This window comes from Schistocerca cancellata, chromosome 9 (genome assembly GCF_023864275.1).
Source record: "Schistocerca cancellata isolate TAMUIC-IGC-003103 chromosome 9, iqSchCanc2.1, whole genome shotgun sequence".
Classification (NCBI taxonomy): domain Eukaryota; kingdom Metazoa; phylum Arthropoda; class Insecta; order Orthoptera; family Acrididae; genus Schistocerca; species Schistocerca cancellata.
This window is the reverse complement of record NC_064634.1, coordinates 385,512,736-385,540,667: the sequence shown is the minus strand read 5'-3', so window position 1 is coordinate 385,540,667 and position 27,932 is coordinate 385,512,736. Positions and strand designations below refer to the sequence as shown.

The 27,932-nt window shown below is 44.2% G+C and overlaps 1 protein-coding gene across 1 annotated transcript in view; it reads left to right on the top strand.

The window, feature by feature from the left end:
• The window catches only part of LOC126101440 (uncharacterized), a 321,282-nt gene extending 296,697 nt beyond the window's left edge, over positions 1–24,585 (top strand). Inside the window, exon 2 of the mRNA XM_049912096.1 lies at positions 24,334–24,585. Within this exon, the coding sequence (XP_049768053.1) occupies positions 24,334–24,585 (252 nt within the window). The remainder of the gene's footprint in view (positions 1–24,333) is intronic.
• The last annotated feature ends 3,347 nt before the right edge of the window (positions 24,586–27,932 follow it).

The following is a 27,932-nucleotide window of genomic DNA, read 5'->3' as shown; positions in this document are numbered from 1 at the left end:
GATTCATGGCGTCAATTCCCTCTAGCTCTACTTCAGGCATTAGTCGAGTCCGTGCCACGTGGTGTTGCGGTACTTCTGCGTGCTCGTGGGCGCCCTACAGGATATTAGGCAGGTGTACCAGTTTCTTTGGCTCTTCATTGTGTATAGACATGACCCAAACTTGCAACAGAGTATGGAATACTGGTTTGTACAAATTAATAATACTAAAATCGCCGTGGTAATTGTAAGATTAATTTATTAGCATCATAAAGGGCGTACTTTAAGTGTAGTCACTGGTGATACTGTGTCTTGCGTCTAGAGCCAGAGTACCACAAGGTTCCGTTTTGGGACCGACATTCTTTATTACGTATTTATCCGGCATACCAGATCTGCACAACTTCCTAAACTGGTGAAACCGCAAAATGTCGCACTGACAACAAAGTGACATTCATTCTCGGCAAATTCCAACGGTCTTTAGCACTACTTAAAAAAATTTACAGAATGGTGGGTCAAAACAAATTTGGTCAAAAGGTAAGCAATTTTTATACAAGTAAAAGATATTTGCAGACGCTGTAGCTATTACCCAACGAAAGTATTCCTTGGACAAATTCCTCGCCTGCATGTAACAGATGTAACGAATAAAACAAACAACGTGTTACATCCCTTAATAAACAGAAGGTCGTCTCTAAATGGGAGAAACAATCTACCACTTTACAAATTGATAATAAAACCAACAAAGTTCTGTGCATACCGCATATGGGAACATGCTGCATCTACACATATTAACAAACTTGCATGTTCTCGAAAATAAGGTACTGCGAATAATATTAGATGTTCCACAGTTTGGTAGAAACTCAGGAATTCCCAATGACTTAAAAATGAAAACTTATTCATAAGAGATTTGCTCCGCAGCAAGAACGTTTCACAGCAAACAAAGCATTGCAGTACAATAACTTCAGTCTGTGTTTATGTATACATCTGTACCTTCTCATGTTGCGGAGTTTTTATTACCACAAAGATAAATGTTTTGCACCAGTGTTTCGATGTTATGTTAGTTATATAAAACGTTTATGTAGTTCGGTGTAAGGACCTTTGAATCGGAACCCAACAAAAGAAAAGATGATCATAATAACAGTAAATGGTGTATTTCTTCTCTTATCTACTTTCCCAATGTTATGTGCTGGGTATGTTGTTAGATGCTACGGCTGATCCACAGGAATAAATTACTGGGTGGAAGGACTTCAAAACACTGCAGCGTTCTTGTACAGCATGCGAAATTTTTTGCTTATTCTACAGGCTGAGCAACGAAGGTGGTGAGACTTTCCCAAAAGTATAACTCAGCTGCGAGCTAATGGGACCGGGGAAGCTAGATGAGAAGCACGCTGACTGAATGAAAGTAGGCTAATTAACAGATATTGTTGGGAAAATGACAAGTACGGTGTGCATTAAGGAATCTAGGAAATAACTACAAAAGCCTCAGAATCCTTATTGTTAGAAATGACATTTAGAATCACAGTGGGAACTCAGGATGTGTTGGAAAGCGAAGGATGAGTTGAATACAAAATGCAACAGCTTGGTCGGAAAAACAAGAGAAGCACAACAGTGAAAGGTTGAAGAGTAAGGCGAGGGGCTCAGATATGACCCATCCCAACTATTCATTATGTATTCTTCTTGTGGCCACATATGAAGCTGGTATCTCAAGAACTGTTACGAGTAACTACCATCTTTTAGTTTCCAGGAGTCAGTTCCCTTCGAACACTTGCCTGTGTGAATTATACAAGCGAAACTGAAAACTGAAATGTTCGAAAACCAAATTGCTAATTCCGCTTATTCCTGTTCCTAACATCGCTTTTTAGTCGAAATTAGGGATCAAGTGTCTGCAATGTATGGTAGCATGCACACTAATATTACACGACTTTCCCTGGCAAAGTGTATCATCTCCAAGTTTCTAGTATGTGAACAGTAACCATCTAAAATTAACATAGTTGGATTTTTTCGGCTGAGATTTCACAATGGAAGCAAACAGAGTTATTGCTTTAGAAAATGTCGTTTGATTCAGAAAATGGTCAGGAAAATTTTTCCGTAGCTAGCTGGAAAGCCGTATCTTTGATTCTAGTTCTTCTGATGTTAGGAAAATTCTTATCATTTGCGATAGACTATTTAAAGAGGTTTTTTTTTCTAGATGTACAGCCAGATCTGGTTTCCCTTTAAAAAAAATAAAAATAAAAACCTTTCTCTGTAGTGCTGTTACGTCACTTTCCTTCTTCCTTACTTTTCTACGTACCTACGTAGTCTCCGATAGCCACCCTTTGTATTCGAAAGGCTTTCTCAGCTTTCAGCGTTTCCATTTATTTATCCGAAAGACGCGACATGCTGTCTGAAGATCTGAGACGGACTATGTTCGCGATGTAGACGATACGGAGGCTATGGTGGTGGGCGATGTTATGCTCAGAGTTCAGATGATGCACTTATCCACAGAATTAAAGTTATAAATAACGTTTTTCTCTATATACTTTTCCATTGGGTTTTCCTTTTAACGCTGTTTGAAATGGTTTTAGTTAAAGAAGATACGACCCTCACTTACGTAATCGTTCCCCACCCAGATCGGAGTTCAAATAAACGAACAATGTTATACACTTTTCATAGCGGTCATTGTTTTCTACGACTGATACGAAACTCTGTGTTAGTGCCGATTATAGAAGAACATAGGTGCGCGAAACTGATCGCTTGGAATCGAATATGTAATGAATATTGCCTCCAGGATAGTATTAGACTATTTTTGGGGACGATTCAAAGAACAGTAATGACGATCCAGAGTCTCTATGCCAGAAGACACGGAGCTAATCAGAATACTGACGTGTCGAAAGAACGTGAGGTGTTCAAAACGGCTAACATAACACAGCGAACGGCTGACAAACCGCAGCACCATGTCACTAGGTCTAACGGCCAATGTAAAAGTGTTTTCTGTGTTCGAAAGGTCAAAGAAACTGTGCTACACGTACCTGTCACGCGTGGATTAACATTTGGATACACAAACGATTCGTTAACAGCTGACAAAGTGACACATAACCTACGAGGATACACATATTTATAAACTGTACAAATATTTGTGGTATAAAATAGCACCGAATATTTGTTAAGTACGGTACATGCATGTCAGCAGATTAGAGTTTTTTTTGTCTCCCCATTATGTTTTAATGATAAATGGTATTGTATGTTTGTAGATGCTTGGCAATGGCGTGATACTGAAATTTCAATAGAAGAATAAAAGGTTCTATAACAGAACGTGGAAAATATCTTTTAATCGATGTGAATAACATTGGATGGATAATCTCGCAGGCATATTGAGAGACTCCTCTCTACAACTGGAATTTAATAGTACGCTAACTGTTTTCGCTGTGTCCCAGTAACAAAATTGTTCGCCATGTAACTACAGTATTGTGTATCAGAATATGCGTCCTGTGTAACCCAATAAGGACTTATGCACCTCAATAAGGTCGGTATTACACTATCATATTTATTTGACAGGGAAATATGATGAAATATTAGTCAATTTCTTTGACAAAGATCTTTGGCGTGGCGCTTAAAACGGGTGTTACACTACCGTCACATTTTTCGTCAAATTTCAAGATTGCGGACGACAACTTATTATTATGCGCTGCAGTTGCTAGTACCACAATTACATTGTGTGTGTATTTGGAAGAAAGGCGACGGAAAAAAGGAAACATGCTTGGATGAAGCCGTAGGTATTACGTCGAGAAATGTGTTACGAGAGCTGTAAGTGGAGGAAGTCAAGTATTAATTGCTCAGTAAGGCGGCTTCTCATATTACAAAACAGCCATAGTGTACGGATCTCCGTGCCGGCACGTTCACAGGAGCTCAGTCCGTCAGTTCACCTGATGATGGCGACATGTGTGATCGCCGAAATATTGTGCCCGTTGGACACTACAGACCGGCAGTACACCCGTGGATATTTTGATTATCAAATACGCCGGGAGAAACTCAAGAATCACTGATATAAGATGTTCAAGAAACTCCACTCCAGCTAGCCCAGCTGCTTCAATCTGTTGCCTCTTCCTTGGTTGGAGTGCTGCCCTTGTAGAAGTTCTGACCAGCAATCCTCATAAATATTCTCCCAAATCAGACCATAACACTCTAATGTGCTCACCGACATTCTCTGTACACGACCATATTCGGGTGTGTACACGATACCGATCATCACTATGTCCATCAACTTCCGAGATCAAGGTGGAGACCACTGCAGTGCCAGATAAAGTATCCAGTCGGGTGATTATATCGTACTGACGACAACTTCCCCAGTGGGACACATGTCTGAGCCTGGACTAGGGGTGGTCCAGTCCCTGTTGCTGTATCACTGTTTCTGAGATCCTCCGCTATCACTAATTACCACCCAACGCAGGCACACGCCTTCGACTTCGGCTGCACTGGATGTTATGATTCGAACACCATCTACCCTTGTGTGAGACAAGCCGAGCACGAATTAGTCACACTTCCAGGAACTGTGTCGTCGCTGCTAATGCATACTGTGCAGGCTACCGAGCTGGTAGTTGCTGGCCATTGCCCGCGGCGTGCGTAAGTCACTCATGTCACCAAGGGGAAATACCCACCTGCCTGCTGTAATTCCGCGCCTCTGATAAAATGAAAAAAATGACTTTTGAGTACGGATGCTTCATTAACGGCACGCCAAATGGTTCCAACCACCACCACCACCTCAACAACCAAAGTCTCAAGCACACCTTCTCCTGACTTCCCAACGGCCGATTCCACCACAGCCCTAAAAGCATGTCCAAATACAAATCTCACTTTTAAATACATCTAAACCCATTTAAATTGTGTAACAGGCAGTGGTCACACTCTCCTGTAACACCCGCACATCGTCGGTGGCTTGGACAAACATCAGTGCTTTTAAATGCCCCCAAAGCCATAAACCCAATAGATCCAGGTCCACTGACGGGGTCATGTTACCAGACCTCATCAACGAGCTCATACCCCATGAACCAGTGCAGTGAAGTCCAGCCATATAATCTGCAGAAAATGATATGTTGTCCTGTTATGCATAAACCACAATCATTTTCTTTCTGCAAGGGTAACGTTCTCCAGTAGTGTCATCTTAGAAAATCAGATTGCGCTCCATACTTGCACAATATTTCGTTCGTGTAACTCACAGCCTTCATCAGGTGCTTCCTCAGGTTCGATCCAGGGTGGAAAGGGTCCAGTATTTAGGCTTATGTGGGGCTGGGGGCACCGTCATCGATCCAAGCCACCCCAGGCGCCCTGTCCTATCTACACGCCGTAACGGCAACGGCAGAATCTTCTAACCATAGCTATTCCAAATACTGTGCGCGTACTTTTTGGCTGTTTGTCATCTGATGTACTGTTCCACCTTCAAGCGGTACTGGGCGTTAACTGGCAACAGCCGAAAAGTACGCACCCCAGGAGCCTCGTGCTTGGCTACCACAGGGCCCCAGCTTTTGCAGCATCTTTTCCCTTCCGTGCTTCATGTCTATCCTCTTGTTATTCTTTTTGCCCTCCCTTGGCGATCATGTCTGGAGTGTTATTGGGAATTTTCCACGTTGTGCGTTACCGACATAAGAACAGTCTCACCACTGTTTTTCGTTCCCTTTTCCTTTCTTTGTTTGCCTTCTCCTTTCTTCCTCCGGCGTTTGAGGTTCCTCTCTTTCGTTTCCTCCTTCTGCGCTCCTGAAGGACAGCGCATACGTCTGACGCGTACAGGTGACTGAATAAAGCGTAATTCCCAGCCCTGGGTCGACAGGTAGGGTTCGCATGTACCCCCTGGTACAGGCCAGGCCCAGGGAAGGGTGACTGTCTGAGCTGCTACCTTCCCAGATTGCCGGTTGGTCCCACTGTCAGGTGTTTGGGAAGTGTGGCCTGAGGTGTGAACAGTTACCTAAGGCGGATGCGCCCACTTGTGGAGGAGGGCCCCAGTTGGAAGGAGCGCGCTATCGGAGACACTGGCAATCATGTGGGATTTTCTCGCAATGAATCCATCATCTTCACAATGAGCGTCTACGAAACGTAAGCGGAATGATGAGAATGAAGACCCTTCCAGCTGCAGCACAGTTCCTCGTGTTTTCACATACTTAAGACAGTCAGTGATTTGCAACGGTAAATCCAGTTATTATTCAGAAAGGTGTTGATACAGTTGCTGGCCCTGTAAAACTCTGCACTCGCTTCTGAAATGACACTTTGCTTTTGGAGACTATTTCTGATTCTCAACAACTGTTTGCCACTTCACTTCTCCACGGCTATACAGTTCGTGTCGGGGCCCACAGTACTCCAAATTCTTCCTGTGTTGTTATTTACACTAGGCTGCTCGACGGTCTGACCGAGAACACAATCTAAACTTACCTCTCTGATCAGGGTGTCACTGCAGTCCATTGGGTGATGAAAAAAGTAGATTCCTCCTTAGCACCAACATACACTCTTTTTCTCACCTTTGATAGAGAAATGCTTCTGTCTAAGATCAAAGCCGGCTATGAAGTTTGACCATACTTTTCAACCCCAATGCGCTGCTACCAGCGTCATCATTTCAACCACACGCGAATGTCTGGTCGACACTGGGTGAAATATATAACCTAAGGTAGGGATGCGTACGAGGGCGATTGTCCGCCTTCCTCTCCCCACTGTATCAACTGCAATGGCGACCATGCCACCCCCTTTCGAGATTGTCCTGTGGTTCTGTGTATCTCGATGAGCGGGCTGTCCAGGAGATCAGGGTAAAAATAAAAGTTCCTTACCCAGTCACTCGCAAGTTATTGGCTAGTCTCAAACCCCGCATTCTACCGTCTGGCACTTATAATACTGTTCTTGCTACGTCTCGCTCCATGATGGACATGGCCACGAAGACATACAGCTCTGAGTTTGTGAAATCACTCAGTGTCAAGATAGCATTGCTGTCCCCTCATCCAGCTGTGCAACAAGTCATCAAATTCTCGCCTCAAGGAGCGAAGTCACGAACTACACAACCAGCAGCCCGGAAAGAAGGAGTACTCCCATGAACTTTTCTACGTCCCTCCAGTCAATCAACACCTGAATCTTCCTCTGCTAACCGGAAAGGCATGAAGAAATCCAACAAATGCAAACGGTATTCTCCTTCGCTGACTCGAAGATTCTCGCCACGTGATACTTCCGCCCAGCCAGCCCTTGTGCCGGCCGGAGTGGCCGTGCGGTTCTAGGCGCTACAGTCTGGAACCGGGCGACCGCTACGGTCGCAGGTTCGAATCCTGCCTCGGGCATGGATGTGTGTGATGTCCTTAGGTTAGTTAGGTTTAATTAGTTCTAAGTTCTAGGCGACTGATGACCTCAGAAGTTAAGTCGCATAGTGCTCAGAGCCATTTGAACCAGCCCTTGTGGCTCCGATGCTCTCCACCAACCGTTTTTCTGAGCTGGACTCCTCAGCTGGACAGCACAAGCAATCTGATGCTTCTGTGGACCTCATGGAGCAGGATCATCCTGCTTCTGTGCCCTGTAACAGCGGGTCTTCGCAAGCTGTCCTCACTATCACTTCGAGCTTTTGCATTCCTTCCTGTCCATTTTGCCCTTCCCCCTGAGGTCGGAATTCCATCTCACGGGGGAGTCATGCTGCTCATGCGGTATGACGTTCATGGTCAACCCATCTCCCTGACCCCCATCTTCAAGCTGTTGCAGTTTGCTTTTCCGTCCCTCATCTGACATTTTCCCTTTGTACCATTAATACCCCTCCATGATTTGATGTCACCAGGGCAGACTTCTTCCAGCTTATTAGGCAGCTAAATCACACATTTCTGCTACTCAGTGACTTTAATGCGCACCATCCCTTCGTGGTTCTCCTAGGACCTGTCAGAGAGGATCCCTCTCGACTGAAATTCTTAATCAACTGAACCTCTTCTCTCTTAACACAAGAGCACCCACATTCCTTTCCGACTCCTCGCACACCTACTCCCATTTGGACCTGTCTTTCTGCACTGCCCAGCGTGCCCATCGTCTAGAGTGATCCGTTCTTTCTGGCACCTGCTCGAGCGACCATTCCCCACGTGTATCTGTTTGCCGACTCCTACCCCACCTGCGTGCACACCCAAATGGCAGCTTACTAAGGCCAACTGGCGACTTTACTCCTCCCTGACGACCTTCGACGAACATGATTTCCCCAGATATGATGGTCATGACTCTTATCTTACAAACGTTATCCTTACTGCAGCAGAAAGTTCCATTCCCCGCACTTCCTCTTTATCACGTCCTGTCCCGGTCTCTTAGCGGACTGAGGCATGCCACGACGCAATTCAGGCGCAGAGAGGCGCTCTCCAAATTTTTAACTGTCATCCTACGATGGCAAAATGCATTCATTATAACAGATCCGTGCACATTGTCGTCGCGTTATTTGGGATAGCAAAAAAGCTAGCTAGATTTCATTTCTTAGTTCTTCTAACAGTTCCACCCGTTCCTCTGTCGTGTGGGCCGACCTCCGACGGCTCTCTGGGACCAAGAGCCATTCCCCACTATCTGGCCTGACAGTTACAGACGACGTCATTGTGGACCATATTCCTATCTCCAACACCTTGGGCCGCCTTTTGCCGAAATTTCGAGCTCTTCCCACTGCCTTCCTCCATCGGAAACGAGCGGAGGAGGCTCGGACGATCTCCTTCTCTTTTCAGAATTGTGAGTGCTACAGTGCCGCCTTTACTATGAGTGGGCTCCAGTGCCAGACGCTGTTGGCATTCAGATGTTGCAGCACCTCTCATTGTGGGCAAGTGCTTTCTGCTTAATACATACAACCGCATCTGAGCAGAGGGCACGTTTGCCAGGCGCTGGCACAAAGCACCTAAATCTGGTAAGGATAAACACCTCCCATCTACCTACCACCCCACCTCTCTCACCAGCTGTGTTTGCAAGATGATGGAACATACGATTCCTGCCCAGCTGGTATGGTGGCTCGAGTTTCACAATTAACTAACGACCGCACAGTGTGGATATCGAGCGCGTCATTCTGCAGTTGACCATCTCGTTACTTTGCCCATCCGTGTCATGAATGGTTTTCTGCGGAAATCTCAGACTACGGTCGTATCTTTCGGTTTGGAGAAACCCTACTACACCTGCTGAAGGACTGGTATCCTCAGTACACTCTACATGTGGGACATGGCCGCCTGCCCCGCTTCCATGAGGAATTTCTAACAGTCCATGTGGCTTATGCCTTGTCGGACACATTTATCCAGGAAATCGGAGTACCTGAGGGTTCTGTCCTCAGCATCGTCCTCTATGCTATCGCCATTATCCCTATAATGGCCTGTATCCTGCCAGGCATCTCTGGCTCCCTTTTTGTTAACGATTTTGCCATCTATTTCAGTTCTCCACGGACCTGTCTCATTGAGCAGCCAGCGATGTCTTGATCGTCTTTACTCATGGAACATTGGCAATGGTTTTCGTTTATCCACTGACAAACCCGTTTGTATGAATTTCTGACGGCGCAATTGGTTTCTGCCACCATCTTTATATCTTGGGCCTGTTGATCTTCGTTCGATGAAACTACGAAATTCCTGGGGCTCATGCTCGATAGAAAACACCCTTGGTCGTACCACGTGGCTTACCTGGCAGCTCGCTGTACAGTGTCCCTCAGTGTCCTACGTGCCTTCAATGGGGTGCAGGAACCACCCTCCTCTGTTAGAACCGGTCCCATGTCCGTTCGAAACTAGACTATGGATGCTTTGTTTATACATCTGCACGTCCGTCCCTCTTACGCCATCTCAATACTACACACCATCGTAGCATCCTTTTGGCCTCTGGCGCCTTCTACTCTAGCCCGGTTGACAGTCTGTACACAGAAGCTGCTGAACTACCGCAGTCCTACCACCGTGATTTTCTCCTCAGCAGGTATGCCGTTTGTCTGACATGCGTGACCACCCGTCCTATGCCTCCTCCTTTGGTCGCCAGTATGGGGCGTGTCTCTCTTGTCTGTTACTTCCTGGATTTCGTTTTCAGCTCTTGCTCCGGCGGCTTAGGTTCTCGTTCACTGCAACTTTCCTGGTGGGTGTGAACCCTTCACCATCTTGGCTTCGTGCTGCAGCCCATGTTCACCTTAGCGTTCAGTCGCTTGCTAAGGACACTACCGCAGCCTCGCTCTGTCGCCTTCAGTTTAACGATCTTCGCATGGAACTTCGGGACTGCACCTTTGTGTACTCTGCTGGCTCTCGGACTCGCCGTGGTGTCGGGTTTGCCTTCGTCATTGGCGTCGACGTTTTTCAGTACCGGCTTCCGGCACATTGCTCAGTATTTACGGCAGAGCTCTTCGCCCTGTATCAGGCCACGGAGTGTACCCAGCGTCACAGGCTTTTCAATTGTCTCATCTGCTCATACCCTCTCAGCGCCATTCAAAGCCTCTGTGCGCTGTACACTGCCCATCCCTTAGTGCAACGGGTCCAGGAAAAGTCACCTGCTCACTCTTGATGGAGCCACTGTGCTGTTTATGTGGGTTTCATGTCATGTCGGTCTAACGCTGCAGGCGAGGCTGCAGTCATACCTCAGCCCACTAGTTCTTATATTTCCTCAAATGATCTCTGTATTGCTGTCTGTCAGGAGGTGGTGTCACTTTGGCATCACCACTCGTCCTCCCTTCATGGGAATAAGCTCCAGATGATTAAGCCTCTCCCAGTGGCTTGGACGACCTCCTCTCGGCCCTCTCGCCTTCGAGGAGGGAGCCATTTTCATTTGTTAAGTGGAACTCCCCCACCACTTTGTACACATCGCACCCAAGTTTACTGACGGAATGCACATTTTTTTAACCGTTGACGTTCCCGTTTGGTTTCCCGCCTGTCTTATCGGCCGTTTTAGCAAACGACACGCGGGCTGTCGACTGCATTTTATTTTCTATCCGTCGTAGCAACGTGGTGAAGGCCACTTAAATTTTGGTTCTGGATCTCCGTATCTTTATGGTGTATTTTATAGACTTTTCTCCACATCCCTGTTTTTAGCTGTCTTCTCTTATGTCGATTGGGATTGACGGGTAGCTTTTTTCCTAAAAAAAAAAAAAACTCCTCTCTGTCTTTCCTTGTCCTAAAATTTTGATATGGGCGCGTATGACCCTAGTTGTTTTTGCGCCCTAAAAAAAAAGCATTCGGAACTGCTACAAGTAGAAAATACTACGGCTGCTGCTGCTACTGACTGACGTGTACGTTGGGTGGAGCGCCTGGTGTGGCGCGGACCGATGACAGAGCGCCTAGCCTTCACAGGCATAAATACTAGACCCTCCCTGTTCACTATGGATTCAGCCTCAGGGAGCACGTAACAAGGGCTACGAGCTATGCAATCGAAATATTGTGTAAGTTCGACACAGATTACCGACAGAAAACCCAATTTCCCAAGATGAAACGCCTCGCCAGGACAGCCTGAAGACCTTTCTCCAATAGTGCTGGTAATTTATAGCGCTGAAAAAGGTGATACATACCGCTTATTAATCTCTTAAAGTGTATGACTCTGAGTCTGCCGGTGATAACCCTTCACCACACACTGATATTGAGGTGACTCCGATGTCTCACGTACCTGATTGCTGAAGGATTTGTATCTGACCACGAATGTGTATTGCGATAATTATGGTAATCTATTATGCGCACTCAGAATACTACACATAAATGGCTCATATCTAACAGGTAATAGTTTCCAGACGGCCGAGTATACTTCGAAACTAGCCACTTAAAATAGGTAGTAATAGTCAAAAGTAGAAGGAAAGTTCTCGAAATTAAAACATGTTGAGCAATCGATAATGGTTCATGCGGAACAATGAATTAAATTTGTGCTACCTCCAGGATTCAAACCCGGATCTCCCACTTACTACGCAGATGTACTAGCATTAACGCGACGCTAGACCTCCGGCTAGTATAGCTGCAAGGACTCCACTTGTACATATCCTGCCCCAGTACAAATTCCAGCTCCAAATTTTAATTCATTGCTTCGGCCTACACCCAATATGACTTAGCAATATCAGCTATATACGTTGAGACTGTCCCGATCAAATTCCAACTCTCACCTCAGGGCGGGAGACATAGCTGGGTAGTCCATGGAGCTCTGGTACCTGGAGTGCCAGTGCAACTTAATGAACATCGCATCCGCTAGTAAACACGAGACCTGGATTCAAACTCCAGTACTAGAACATTTTTTTAATTTATTCTTTTAGCCTACATCATTATCGATTGCTCAACATGCTGCTTAGTTACAAGAACTTTCCTTCTACTTTTGATCATTACTCCCTCCTCTAGGTGACTAGTTAGGAAGTATGTAAGCGGGTCGAAAATAATCTCAACTGTAATTAAGTAAATTTCGGAAAAGGAGATGCGTAGTACTCGAGGTTCGTGGAATTCGTTTATGTTACTGGCGTTGGTCTTTCTTTTTATTGCATCTGGCAGCGGAACAGAGTCCCACTAGGCGGCTGCAGTATTTACTTAGCATTAGCCTTTACCGGCAGCATTGTCTTGCAGTTTAATCCCTTGTCTAGGATGTTGTTGTTGTTGTGGTCTTCAGTCCTGAGACTGGTTTGATGCAGCTCTCCATGCTACTCTATCCTGTGCAAGCTTCTTCATCTCCCAGTATCTACTGCAACCTACATCCTTCAGAATCTGCTTAGTGTATTCATCTCTTGGTCTCCCTCTACGAGTTTTACCCTCCACACTGCCCTCCAATGCTAAATTTGTGATCCCTTGATGCCTCAAAACATGTCCTACCAACCGATCCCTTCTTCTAGTCAAGTTGTGCCACAAACTTCTCTTCTCCCCAATCCTATTCATTACCTCCTCATTAGTTACGTGATCTACCCACCTTATCTTCAGCATTCTTCTGTAGCACCACATTTCGAAAGCTTCTATTCTCTTCTTGTCCAAACTAGTTATCGTCCATGTCTCACTTCCATACATGGCTACACTCCATACAAATACTTTCAGAAATGACTTCGTGACACTTAAATCTATACTCGATGTTAACAAATCCCTCTTCTTGAGAAACGCTTTCCTTGCCATTGCCAGTCTACATTTTATATCCTCTCTACTTCGACCATCATCGGTTATTTTACTCCCTAAATAGCAAAACTCCTTTTCGACTTTGTCTCATTTCCTAATCTAATTCCCTCAACATCACCCGACGTAATTCGACTACATTCCATTATTCTCGTTTTGTTTTTGTTGATGTTCATCTTATATCCTCCCTTAAAGACACCATCCATTCCATTCAACTGCTCTTCCAAGTCCTTTGCTGTCTCTGACAGAATTACAATGTCATCGGCGAACCTCAAAGTTTTTACTTCTTCTCCATGAATTTTAATACCTACTCCGAATTTTTCTTTTGTTTCCTTTACTGCTTGCTCAATATACAGATTGAATAACATTGGGGAGAGGCTACAACCCTGTCTTACTCCTTTCCCAACCACTGCTTCCCTTTCATGCCCCTCGACTCTTATAACTGCCATCTGGTTTCTGTACAAACTGTAAATAGACTTTCGCTCCCTGTATTTTACCCCTGCCACCTTCAGAATTTGAAATAGAGTATTCCAGTTAACATTGTCAAAAGCTTTCTCTAAGTCTACAAATGCTAGAAACGTAGGTTTGCCTTTTCTTGATCTTCCTTCTAAGATAAGTCGTAAGGTCAGTATTGCCTCACGTGTTCCAACATTTCTACGGAATCCAAACTGATCTTCCCCGAGGACGGCTTCTACCAGTTTTTCCATTCGTCTGTAAAGAATTCGCGTTAGTATTTTGCAGCTGTGACTTATTAAACTGATAGTTCGGTAATTTTCACATCTGTCAACACCTGCTTTCTTTGGGATTGGAATTATTATATTCTTCTTGAAGTCTGAGGGTATTTCGCCTGTCTCATACATCGTGCTCACCAGATGGTAGAGTTTTGTCATGACTGGCTCTCCCGAGGCCATCAGTAGTTCAAATGGAATGTTGTCTACTCCCGGGGCCTTGTTTCGGCTCAGGTCTTTCAGTGCTCTGTCAAACTCTTCACGCAGTATCTTATCTCCCATTTCATCTTCATCTACATCCTCTTCCATTTCCATAATATTGTCCTCAAGTACATCGCCCTTGTATAAACCCTCTATATACTCCTTCCACCTTTCTGCCTTCCCTTCTTTGCTTAGAACTGGGTTGCCATTTGAGCTCTTGATATTCATACAAGTGGTTCTCTTCTCTCCAAATGTCTCTTTAATTTTCCTGTAGGCAGTATCTATCTTACCCCTAGTGAGACAAGCCTCTACATCCTTACATTTGTCCTCTAGCCATCCCTGCTTAGCCATTTTGCACTTCCTGTCGATATCATTTTTGAGACGTTTGTATTCCTTTTTGCCTGCTTCATTTACTGCATTTTTATATTTTCTCCTTTCATCAATTAAATTCAATAGTTCTTCTGTTACCCAAGGATTTCTACTAGCCCTCGTCTTTTTACCTACTTCATCCTCTGTTGCCTTCACTACTTCATCCCTCAGAGCTACCCATTCTTCTTCTACTGTATTTCTTTCCCCCATTCCTGTCAATTGTTCCCTTATGCTCTCCCTGAAACTCTCTACAACCTCTGGTTGTTTCAGTTTATCTAGGTCTCATCTCCTTAAATTCCCACCTTTTTGCAGTTTCTTCAGTTTCAATCTGCAGTTCATAACCAATAGATTGTGGTCAGAATCCACATCTGCCCCAGGAAATGTCTTGCAATTTAAAACCTGGTTCCTAAATCTCTGTCTTACTATTATATAATCTATCTGATACCTTTTAGTATCTCCAGGATTCTTCCAGGTATACAACCTTCTTTTATGATTCTTGAACCAAGTGTTGGCTATGATTAAGTTATGCTCTGTGCAAAATTCTACAAGGCGGCTTCCTCTTTCATTCCTTCCCCCCAATCCATATTCACCTACTATGTTTCCTTCTCTCCCTTTTCCTACTGACGAATTCCAGTCACCCAAGACTATTAAATTTTCGTCTCCCTTCATTACCTGAATAATTTCTTTTATCTCGTCATACATTTCATCTATTTCTTCATCATCTGCAGTGGTAGTTGGCATATAAACTTGTACTACTGTAGTAGGCATGGGCTTTGTGTCTATCTTGGCCACAATAATGCGTTCACTATGCTGTTTGTAGTAGCTAACCCGCACTCCTATTTTTTTATTCATTATTAAACCTACTTCCGCATTACCCCTGTTTGATTTTGTATTTATGACCCTGTAATCACCTGACCAAAAGTCTTGTTCCTCCTGCCACCGAACTTCACTAATTCCCACTATATCTAACTTTAACCTATCCATTTCCCTTTTTAAATTTTCTAACCTACCTGCCCGATTAAGGGATCTGACATTCCACGCTCCGATCCGTAGAACGCCAGTTTTCTTTCTCCTGATAACGACGTCCTCCTGAGTAGTCCCCGCCCGGAGATCCGAATGGGGGACTATTTTACCTCCGGAATATTTTACCCAAGAGGACGCCATCATCATTTAATCATACAGTAGAGCTGCATGTCCTCGGGAAAAATTACGGCTGTAGTTTCCCCTTGCTTTCAGCCGTTCGCAGTACCAGCACAGCAAGGCCGTTTTGGTTAATGTTACAAGGCCAGATCAGTCAATCATGCAGACTGTTGCCCCTGCAACTACTGAAAAGGCTGCTGCCCCTCTTCAGGAACCACATGTTTGTCTGGCCTCTCAACCGATACCCCTCCGTTGTGGTTGCACCTACGGTACGGCCATCTGTATCGCTGAGGCACGCAAGCCTCCCCACCAACGGCAAGGTCCATGGTTCATGGGAGGATATATTTCCTAAAGTTTCATAGCCAACATTGACAAGCACTATATCACTGAAATCATCTTTTCAAGAGTTTAGGAAGATGTTGCATCTTGCTTCAGTATTTTGATTGACACAAGACTTAAGACTGACTATGAACAGTATTTGCCCTTGCATTCTCTAGAATGGAAAAAGTTGTCTTCACGGGAAAAAAGCACAGGTGTATTTATTTCTGAATTCACGGATAGATTATCTGACCCATCTTTACCTGGGGGCGCCAGAAAGCCTCTTTCGGGTAAAACAAGTGTTATCGGCTAGCTTTGACTACAGAGCCTTCTCAAAACTTTAATTAATTGAATAACGTAAGTCAATAAATTAAACATTTTTCTCCTACTGATCTGCATACTCTTCACCTACTGAATTAATAATTTTCTTAGCAAAACGCAGCTTTACTCTTCATTTGGGGCATGAACTCAGACAGCTTCCCATCGACTGCAAGGAAAATTTGCAATATCCGTTTGAGACAGTTACACAGTGGAACTATTTTTTTGTCATCAGACTTGTGACTGTCCTGGTGCGGCCAGCCACGGCTTCATTTCTTTTGCTAATCTCCTCATTTCAGAGCATCACTTGTACCGAAAGTTCGCAATTATTAGGGATACATTTCAAACTGATTTCCTCTACAGTTTTTACCGTTTAAAGTTCCCACAAGTACCATGGACTTTGTTGCCTGATGTCATAACGCATATCCTATCATCCTGTCCAGACTTCTTGTTGGTGTTCTCATTATATTCCTTTCGTGATCGTTTCTGCAAAGCCTCCTAATACTTCATCAGTCCACTTAACTGCCGACATTTTCCTGTAATCTCACACCTCAAACGTTTCGATTCTCTTCTTTTAGAGTTTCCCAAGATTCCATGATTCACACGATACACTGCTGCGCTCCAAGCGTATATTCTCAGAAATTACTTCCTCCCATTAAGGCAATTGTTTGATACTAGTAGAATTCTTTTGACCATGAATGCTCTGTTCGCCTTTACTAGTCTGATTTTTATTTCCTCCTTTATTCGTCCGTCGTACGGTAGTGTGCTTCCAAAGTAACAGAATTCCTTCACTTCATCTGCTTCATGTTCAGAAACTTTGATGTTTATCGCTGATGTCATTTCTGCTACTCCCCACTACTTTCGTCATTCTTCGGTTTGTGCTCAATCCAAATTCTGTACTCATTATACTGCTCATCTTATTCAACAGCTCCTGTACGTTTTCTTCGCTTTCAGTGGGTAGAACAGTGGATCAGTGGATGATATTGTGAAGCATGCTGTGATGATTTGTCGGCACATATCGTCTACTGTGGTAGAGTGACAATGGTATACTCCATCTGTCGGTGCTCCTCACAAAAATAAATCAAGAGGAGTAGAGTGTGGGGTCCTGACGGGAACAGTATGGACACGTGACTTACTACTGAGACGTACAGCAGTTGAGGGCAATGCCTGAAATGATTTTTCGATTTAAGACCTGCTGTTGTTAAATTTCTGAGGGAAACGGAAAGTAGGAATCAACATTAGGAGATGCAGAATGGACTCCAGACCTCGAATATTTACTTGACTAAACTGCTCACTTGCACACCGTCAATAAGATGTTGCAAAGTGAGAAGAAATTAAAATATGATTTAACGTGAAAGGTGGCTACATTTGAAATGAAAATCACAATATGGAAGGGAAAATTTTGAAAAAGAGCACCTCCCATGTTCCTAAGCTCTCTGGTGTTAAATAAAATCCGAATTTCGAACAATTCATTTCGGTGCTGGAGAAATACAGAAACAGTTTTCAGATCGTTTTCCGGACATCTGTTTATGAGAAATCTCGTTTTCAAGACCATTTATCATATCATTTGAAAGCGCCCTTGTTCATTTTCAAATTGAACTGATCGATCTGCGGAGCAATTTTCGCTTAGAAGACAAATTATAGTACGTTAAAATGGCCCAGGAGCTATAGAAAGGTTTTCGTCGGCAAGAGTTTCCACGTCTCCATAATAAGGCTGCAGAAGCGATATCCATGTCTGGATCAATTCTTGAGTGTGAAAGTTTTTTTCGATAACGACACTAAAGAAATCACGATTACGTGGCAGCCTGCGTGAGGACATTCTGATGAACTGCCTGCGCCTGTCAGTGTGCCAAGGGTTTGTACCAGATCATTAATTTTATTACGTCTTCAGCGAACCAAAAGTAATTAAATAATGATGAAAACTTTGTTTTTTTTCTGACACATTTTGTTGAGAATTCTACCTGTTGCACTGCCAATAGAGAAGTGCTAGGTAACATTTTTTTCTCTTTCACATTTAATTATGATAATTTATCCGATCCGTAACGGCATGCTATAGAGACTGTTTGTTTTTGCATCTTTTCTCTATCTCAGCTGAAATGTTGGAAGAATTTTGCATGGAACTATGTGGCTTACACAATATTATTGATATAATTCAGTTGCAAACTCAGCTTCATTTTAATTTTTTATCTTTGTAGGTATACGCCCTTGTACTAACAGCCAGATACATATAATACCGCTCTTCATGATACATAGCTTAAGTCTTTCAAATTTCCTAATACGGCATAATATGAACCCAAGCCGCATGCAAGCCGGTGTGTGTTCCTTTGTGGCTCTTGCGTTATCTAAGCGGCACGTTTGGAGTTGCGCCCAGCGTTCCCGTTCAGACAGTACAGTGCAAGGTCGGCCACGGCGTGTCAGACTTCACGCATGCGGCCTGTGTGGGCAGCGAGCCTGTCGCTCGGCTCTGCTCGGTCCTCCTCGGAAGTACTCGGTGCAGAGCAATATTTCATTTAGCATTGAGGAGCGGCATTTTTCGATCGGCACAGCTCTCCGACTTCGGCAGAATCGTGCTACAGCTCTGTTAACCATCGCTATTTGTTCGTCATGTGACGACGTTCATGCTTCCAGTGGATTTTGCTTGAAAAGAGGCACTCCAGCAATTTGTCGTCGCAATATCTTAAAATGAATGTGAATGACTGAAGAGAGAGATGAAATTTCTGAATTCGCATAAGCAACAGGAACTGCATATCTACTATGCAGAAAGTATTTAAAGATTTAGTTGGCAATGAAACAAGATACAACCAGAATGATCGACAGACAGGATTCAGTGTTCTGAACATCGAAAAGCACTTTCTGCTAAATTTGCAGGCCTGGAGTACTTGAATAAGTATAACAAATAGCAAATATAGTATAACAAATATTAAGTGTGCCACTTTGAGCCTGTGCCAGTCACCTTCTGAACCGTCAAAGGTATTGCTTCTGGCATCACGCACACGAGCGAAGCGTGGGTGTACTTACTTGTTTTGAGTCGGCCGTCCAAACATTTGACATATTCTGTCACGCATACTCGTGGGACGGAGTGAAATCGGTTTGGCAGACCAGCAAACGGGTTCACCTGCACACTGGAAGTACCTGCGTTCCGAATTACCCTAACGGGAGACCGTGTACTTGCATTTTTCGTACGCGCGCCATTAATAACAGATTGCTGCCGCCCATAACTTCAGTCGCCAAACGCATCGTGGTGTGCCGCCCTGACCAGCAGAAGGGTAAAGTATTCGTTGCTACGGCGTAGGGCTCCAATATATGTTTCTCAGCACCCTATTCTTTCGAACCATAGTAGAGTATAGATAGCGTAGGTTTTGTGCCATACCCCAGAGTGACGTAAATGAATTCAGATAAATTGATTATTGTTCTGGTTAGTGTCGTGTGTCGATCCCCAACTGATCACTTTGTCCACCATAGACCCCATATCAGTGAAAGCGTTTGTCAAATGAAAATGTTTGTGTGACGTTTCTTTAGCTATTTTTTGTCTTGTGATGTTAGGAATGAATAAATCTATTGTTATATAGATCACAACTCCTCCCTGTGTTCTCATCAACATTTACCTTGCCATTTTATCAACGTCCAGATTATAAATCTGGTGCGAATAGTAAAATTTCTGAATTTGCACGCATTATTTCGTTGTCAGTTACAACACTTTTCAGTACATCTGAACAAAAAGTATGGAGACTTCACATATTAACGCAAAGTACGTTTGTTAAGGGGCATGCCTGGAACGATTTTTCGGTTTAAAACTCGCTATTGTTGAATTTGTGGCGGAAAAAGAAGTACAGGAACAAAAATTAGAACATGTGAAATGGACTGAAGACTTTGCATTTTAAGTGTACTTCACTGAAAACTGCTCGCAGTAAGACATTGGAAAATAACTTCTTTCTGTCTTAAATGGGACGCACTTAAAAGGAAATTCATGTTGTAGAAGGGACATATTCTGAAAAAGACAGTACAGATCCCTAAGTTCAGTGGCGTTAAAGAAAAATGCGAAGTTTTAAGAATTTATATTGCCTTGAAAGAATTACAAGATTTTGAAAACTGTTAAAATCTTAAATTTGTTTCCGAGAGGTGCAGTAGAAAGAGTCCCTGCACATGCGCAGAATGTAACTGATTGACCTGCAACGTAATTCCAATTTTAATGACAAATCTTGCTTTACTCAGGCAGAATTTCTAAGTTTACATGATGAGGTTGCAAAAATGCTACGATATTTCAGTTGACATAGTCGTATGAAAGACATTCTTTTCGATTATAAAACCAAATATGTCATGATAACGTGGCACCTTCAGTGCAAGGGAGACAGTATGGCATGGCAGGGGGGAAAATGTGAAGTGATGGTGAGCCCTATGGTACTCTGCCCCAGTATGGCCCGTAAGCCAAAATCTTGGCCGCCCCTGGTATAGTGGGATGGTGGAGGAAACACAGAAAGTGCCATCACCCGATTTCCAAGAAACTTCGCTCAGTGGAAGAGGAGTCAAAATAAGTGAACGCCTGTCTCGGTTTATACGTAGATAAGTAGATACCCAACCGTTTCTGAGAAAAACTATGATGACAGTTTTCAGGCACTTCCTGTGGCTTTTACTGGACCATCTTCTTAGACGAATGATAGCTCAGTGGTTAGCGTCGTGGCTCTTTAATTTTGTGTCCTGTGTTCGAAAACCTATAACTTTTTTTATTTTGTTTTATTTTTATTGTTTTCCTTTATTTATCCATGGCCGTAGAAGGTTACTCCAAGACCGTGTCTTACAAATATTGAAGATACAATGGCATTATATTAATTGTAAAACTACAGGTCTATTTCAGAATAAGTGTCACAAATTTATTGTATAATATATGTGTGTATGGTGCTTTGAGAGGCTGCAATCCTTTCAAATTATCATATTCTGATATTACAGTGACATATTCTTATACTAATTCTTACATTTTATTCAGAAGTTTGTTATTCGGGAAGATTTGGTTAAATCACTTGGATGATTCTGATCTTAGAAACATTCGAAACACAGATATTCTGATCACCACGAGCATCGTGCGGAGACAGGTGTATCACAGTGACATTTCATGTGACTCTCACCCGGGAAAGAAACGTCATTAACATTGGTGAAGATTTCGAGCGCTGGCAACAATTTCGCGGCGAACCATGCATGGCTGTTCACTTTTCCGATAACTGGAGATTGCAGCTCATTATGAATCAAGATACGCTACAGGACTTTCATCGAAAACAATTTAAAACACTTTTCTCATTTTTTTATTGTTTTATCTGACTTAACAATTTGTAGACGAAGAAGGACAACGTTGTACCAGTACACAATGGAAAACAGTGTAGTAATCTTCTACAGACATGGGTGTACAAATGAAAAAAAGAAATAAAAGTAATAATCGTGTTTCGAACATGGGACGCAAAATAAAAAAGTCGCGACGCTAACCACTGTGCCAAGATTTCGTCTGAGATATCATGCGGTAAAAAGGCACATAAAGTACCTGGAAAATGCGCGCCCGGTTAGCCGTGCGATCTAGCAGACGGCTTTCTGGATTGGGAAGGAGCACCTGGTCCGCGGCACGAATCCGCCAGGCGGATCCGGTGAGCCGGCCAGTCTGTGGATTGTTTTTAGGCGGTTTTCCATCGACCTCGGCGAATATGGGCTGGTTCCCCTTCCGGCAGGACTCAACAGGACTAGCCATACCTCTGAGGATGTCCAACGTAGTATTGGACGAAACGTTAGGAATAGAAGTATTCCATGGACCACGGCCTTATAACCCGGAAAAATTATCAACAACAGTACCATCCGGTCGTGAAAGCCTTCATTGTATGACTGGTTCCCCTTATTCCGCCTCAGCTACACCATGTCGGCTGCGCAAACAAGTTCTCCATGTACGCGTACACCACCATTACTCTACCACGCAAACATAGCGATTACACTCGTCTGGTGTGATGGTGTGAGACGTTCCCTGAAGGGGGCAAGGCGGGGGGGGGGGGGGGGGGCGAGCTGGACAATAACCCTGAAAGAGTGTTTCGGTGTGGGGCGGCAGAGGGGTGAAGTGGATTGCGGTAGTCGTCGTGGGGTTGTCGACCACTGCGACTGCGGCGGGGACGGAGCCTCTTCGTCGTTTCTTGGCCCTCGTTCACATACAAAACAATACCGCGAAAACTTTGACTTTCTCTTTTTTCAGAAACAGTCGGGTGTCTATGGATAAGTCGAGACTGTGTTCGCTATTTTGACTACTCTTCCACTTAGCGAAGTTCCTAGGAAATCGGGTTATGGCACTTTCCGTGTTCTCCTCACGTGACGAGAGAGAGCGGCCCCCATGCCGAAGAGCCGCCAGCGTTACGAGATTCTGGCTGCTCCTGCTGTATACGTACAATCAGTTAAATTTTGTTGTTCATGTTGTTGTGGTCTTCAGTACTGAGACTGGTTTGATTCAGCTCTCCATGCTACTCTATCCTGTGCAAGCTTCTTCATCTCCCAGTACCTACTGCAGCCTACATCCTTCTGAATCTGCTTACTGTATTCATCTCTTGGCCTCCCTCTACGATTTTTACCCTCCACACTGCCCTCCAATACCAAATTGGTGATCCCTCGATGCCTCAGCACATGTCCCATCAACCGGTCCCTTCTTCTTGTCAAGTTGTGCCACAAACACCTCTTCTCCCCAATTCTATTCAATACCTCCTCATTAGTTATGTGATCTACCCATCTAATCTTCAGCATTCTTCTGTAGCACCATATTTCGAAAGCTTCTATTCTCTTCTTGTCAAAACTATTTATCGTCCATGTTTCACTTCCATACATGGCTACACTCCATACAAATACTTTCAGAAACGACCTCCTGACACATCAGTACTCGATGTTAACACATTTATCTTCTTCAGAAACGCTTTCCTTGCCATTGCCAGTCTACATTTTATATCCTCTCTACTTCGACTATCATCAGTTATTTTGCTCCCCAAATAGCAAAATTCCTTTACATTGTCTCATTTCCTAATCTAATTCCCTCAGCATCACCCGACTTAATTCGACTACATTCCATTATCCTTGTTTTGTTTTTGTTGATGTTCATCTTATAACAATGTTTCAAGACACTGTCCATTCCGTTCAACTGCTCTTCCTAGTCCTTTGCTCTCTCTGACAGAATTACAATGTCATCGGCGAATCTCAAAGTTTTTATTTCTTCTCCATGGATTGTAATACCTACTCCGAATTTTTCTTTTGTTTCCTTTACTACTTGCTCAATATACAGATGGAATAACGTCGGGGATATGCTACAACCCTGTCTCCCTCCCTTCCCAACCACTGCTTGCCTTTCATGTCCCTCGACTCTTATACCTGCCATCTGGTTTCTGTACAAATTGTAAATAGCCTTTCGTTCCCTGTATTTTACCCCTGCCACCTTCAGAATTTGAAAGTGTATTCCAGTCAACATTGTCAAAAGCTTTCTCTAAGTCTACAAACGCTAGAAACGTAGCTAGAATGAAATTTTCACACTACAGCGGTGTCCGCTGATATGAAACTTCCTGGCAGATTAAAAGTGTGTGCCGGACCGAGACTCGAACTTGGGACCTTTGCCTTTCGCTGGCAAGCGCTCTACCGACTGAGCTACCCAAGAACGACTCACGTCCCGTCCTCACAGCTTTAATTCCGCCAGTACCTTGTCTCCTACCTTCCAAACTTCACAGAAGCTCTTCTGCGAACCTTGCAGAACTAGCACTCCTGGAAGAAAGGATATTGCAGAGACATGGCTTAGCCACAGCCTGGGGGATGTTCGTAGAATGCCCGCGAAAGGCAAAGGTCCCGAGTTCGAGTCTCGGTCGGGCACGCAGTTTTAATCTACCAGGAAGTTTCACGCTAGAAACGTAGGTTTGCCTTTCCTTAATCTTTCTTCTAAGATAAGTCGTAGGGTCAGTATTGCCTCACGTGTTCCAAAATTTCTATGGAATCGAAACTGATCTTTCCCGAGGTCGGCTTCTACCAGTTTTTCCATTCGTCTGTAAAGAATTTGCGTTAGTATTTTGCAGCTGTGACTTATTAAACTGATATTTCGGTAATTTTCACATTTGTCAATTTTGTGCTCGGTGTCGAAATTCTAATGACCAGCAGTATATTTGGCGTCGAGGTTGGGGCTCAGAAGTGTAAATACTATGATGACCGACGTATATCAATCTGCACTGTATGTCCTACACGGGAATCAGATCTCAATGGACGTGACGCGTCTGCTGTCACAGGTGGTGATGGAGAGGCGCGACGTGGTGGTGACGGCGGTGGTGTGCACCGTGCTGGCGTTGCTGCTGGTGGGAGGTTCTCTCGCCGCCTGCTACTGGTGGCGCCGCCGGAAGCGCAAGAGGGAGGCCGACAACGACGGCGGTGGCGAGGGCGGCGGGGGTGGCGGCGGGGGTGGCACCCCGGCCAAGGAGCGCCGCGTCAACGGCTTCCTCAGTCTACGCACGCCGCTCATCTCCACCAAGGCTCTCGGGTGAGTAACAGACGCGCTGCACTGGGGAAGCAGACGGTGTTCCGTTTTCTAGCAATATGAGGCAGTACCCAATGGTACCTGTAATACTTGTAATGTAGCATGTAATGTAGCAACAGCAATTGAGAGATTCATACCTCATAAATTGGTCAGAGATGGAACTGATCCCCCATGGTACACAAAACAGGTCCGAACGCTGTTGCAGGGGCAACGGAAAAAGCATGCGAAGTTCAGAAGAACGCGAAATCCCGAAGATTGGCTAAAATTTACAGACGCGCGGAATTCGACACGGTCTTCAATGCGAGATGCATTTAATATGTTCCACAACGAAATATTGTCTCGAAATTTGGTAGAAAATCCGAAGAAATTCTGGTCGTATGTAAAGTACACAAGCGGCAAGACTCAGTCAATACCTTAGCTGCGCAGTGCCGATGGTACTGTTACTGACGACTGTGTCGCAAAAGCATAGTTATTGAACGCAGTTTTCCGAAATTCCTTCACCAGGAAAGACGAATAGAGTATTCCAGAATTTGAAACACGAACAGCTGCTAGCATGAATTTCTTAAAAGTAGATACCTTAGGGGTTGCGAAGCAACTCAAATCGCTTGATACGGGAAAGTCTTCAGGTTTAGATTGTATACCGATTAGGGTCCTTTCAGATTACGCTGATACAATAGCTCACTACTTAGCAATCATACATAACCGCTCACTCACCTATAGATCTGTACCTACAGATTGGAAAATTGTGCAGGTCGCACCAGTGTTTAAGAAGGGTAGTAGGAGTAATCCATCGAACTACAGACCTATATCATTGACGTCGGTTTGCTGTAGGGTTTTGGAGCATACACTGTATTCAAACATTATGAATCACCTCGAAGGGAACGATCTATTGATACGTAATCAGCATGGTTTCAGAAAACATCGTTCTTGTGCAACGCAGCTAGCTCTTTATTCGCACGAAGTAATGGCCGCTATCGACAGGGGATCTCAAATTGATTCCGCATTTCTAGATTTCCGGAAAGCTTTTGACACCGTTCCTCACAAGCGACTTCTAATCATGCTGCGGGCCTATGGGGGTATCGTCTCAGTTGTGCGACTGGATTCGTGATTTCCTGTCAGGAAGGTCGCAGTTCGTAGTAATAGACGGCAAATCATCGAGTAAAACTGAAGTGATATCAGATGTTCCCCAGGGAAGCGTCCTGGGACCTCTGCTGTTCCTGATCTATATAATTGACCTGGGACCTCTGCTGTTCCTGATCTATATAAATGACCCGGGTGACAATCTGAGCAGTTCTCTTAGGTTGTTCGCAGATTATGCTGTAATTTACCGTCTAGTAAGGTCATCCGAAGACCAGTATCAGTTGCAAAGCGATTTAGAAAAGATTGCTGTATGGTGTGGCATGTGGCAGTTGACGTTAAATAACGAAAAGTGTGAGGTGATCCACATGAGTTCCAAAAGAAATCCGTTGGAATTCGATTACTCGATAAATAGTACAGTTCTCAAGCCTGTCAATTCAACTAAGTACTGGGTGTTAAAATTACGAACAACTTCAGTTGGAAAGACCACATAGATAATATTCTGGGGAAGGCGAGCCAAAGGTTGCGTTTCATTGGCAGGACACTTAGAAGATGCAACAAGTCCACTAAAGAGACAGCTTACACTACACTCGTTCGTCCTCTGTTGGAATATTGCTGCGCGGTGTGGGATCCTTACGAGGTGGGATTGACGGAGGACATCGAAAGGGTGCATAAAAGGGCAGCTCGTTTTGTATTATCACGTAATAGGGGAGAGAGTGCGGCAGATATGATACGCGAACTGGGATGGAAGTCATTAAAGCAAAGACGTTTTTCGTCGCGGCGAGATCTATTTACGAAATTTCAGTCACCAACTTTCTCTTCCGAATGCGAAAATATCTTGTTGAGCCCAACCTACATAGGTAGGAATCATCAAAATAAAATAAGAGAAATCAGAGCTCGAACAGAAAGGTTTAGGTGTTCGTTTTTTCCGTGCGCTGTTCGGGAGTGGCATGGTAGAGAGACAGTATGATTGTGGTTCGATGAACCCTCTGCCAAGCACTTAAATGTGAATTGCAGAGTAATCATGTAGATGTAGATGCAGATGTGGTCCTGCAAGTCTGGTAAAAAGCAAGAAAAAATGCTTGTTTCCTAAACAAGTCACCTTACTTCCCTGCATGGCCACCTCTGAGAAATATGCACTTGGTCCAGTGATCCTGCAGCTTTTTCACCCAATGGCGAAAATACACTGAGGTGAAAAAAAAATTATGGGATAGTGATATGCACATTCATAGATGGCGGTGGTATCGCGCTCACAAGGTATGAATGGACAGTGCATTGGCGGTGTTGTCACTTGTGCTCAGGTAATCGTCATTATGGCCGCACGACGGGACTTAACAGACTCTGAGAGCGGAATGGTAGCTGGAGCTAGACGCATGAGACATTCCGTTTCGAAAATCATTCCGGAATTCAATGTTGGTTTTTGGTTTTGAGGAGGGGACCAAACAGCCAGGTCATCCGTCCCACTGGATTACGGAAGGATGGGGAAGGAAGTCGGCCTTTCCTTTTCAAAGGAACCATCCCGGCATTTGCCTGAAGCGATTTATCGAAATCTCGGAAAACCTAAATCAATATTGTTCAAATAACTTACGAGTTTGCTGGCGGGTGACGTCGAACACCGCCGATAGTTCTACAAGAGCACACGCTGCTATTCTCAAGGCACAAATGCAAGGAAGAAAAAATGTGCAAGCAAATTTAATACCTCGGTTCACAGAGGAGAAACAAGTGTCAACACAACCAAAGATAACCAACATCAGAAACATCGATAGTTACTATTAATCAACAGGTGAGGTAGCACTAATTCTGTCCCTCTGTTTTTTGATGAGAGACAGAGCCGGATTCCAAGCAGCATTTAAACAAAATCCACCATCTCTGTTAATAAGGTTGCTTGATAGTCTGATTTCAACAGCTTCCTTAATAACACTATCCCAATAGCTCGACGAGCAAGCCAGAATCTCTGTGTTGTTGTATTCCGTAGGATGTCCGGTGACAAGGCAATGTCCTGTAATAGGGGATTTGCTTGGCTGTTGTAAGCGTGTGTGACGCTTATGTTCAAAACACCGGTCTTCCACAGTCCTGATTGTCTGACCAATATATGACATGCCACAACTGCAAGGAATACGATAGACCCCCAGCCTTACGCAAACCAAGATCATCTTTTACGGACGCCAACAGGGCCGTAATCTTAGAAGGTGGTCGAAAAACACATTTCACATCATATTTCCGCAAAATATGGCCAATCCTGTTGGAAATGCTTCCTGCGTAAGGCAAAAAGGCCCT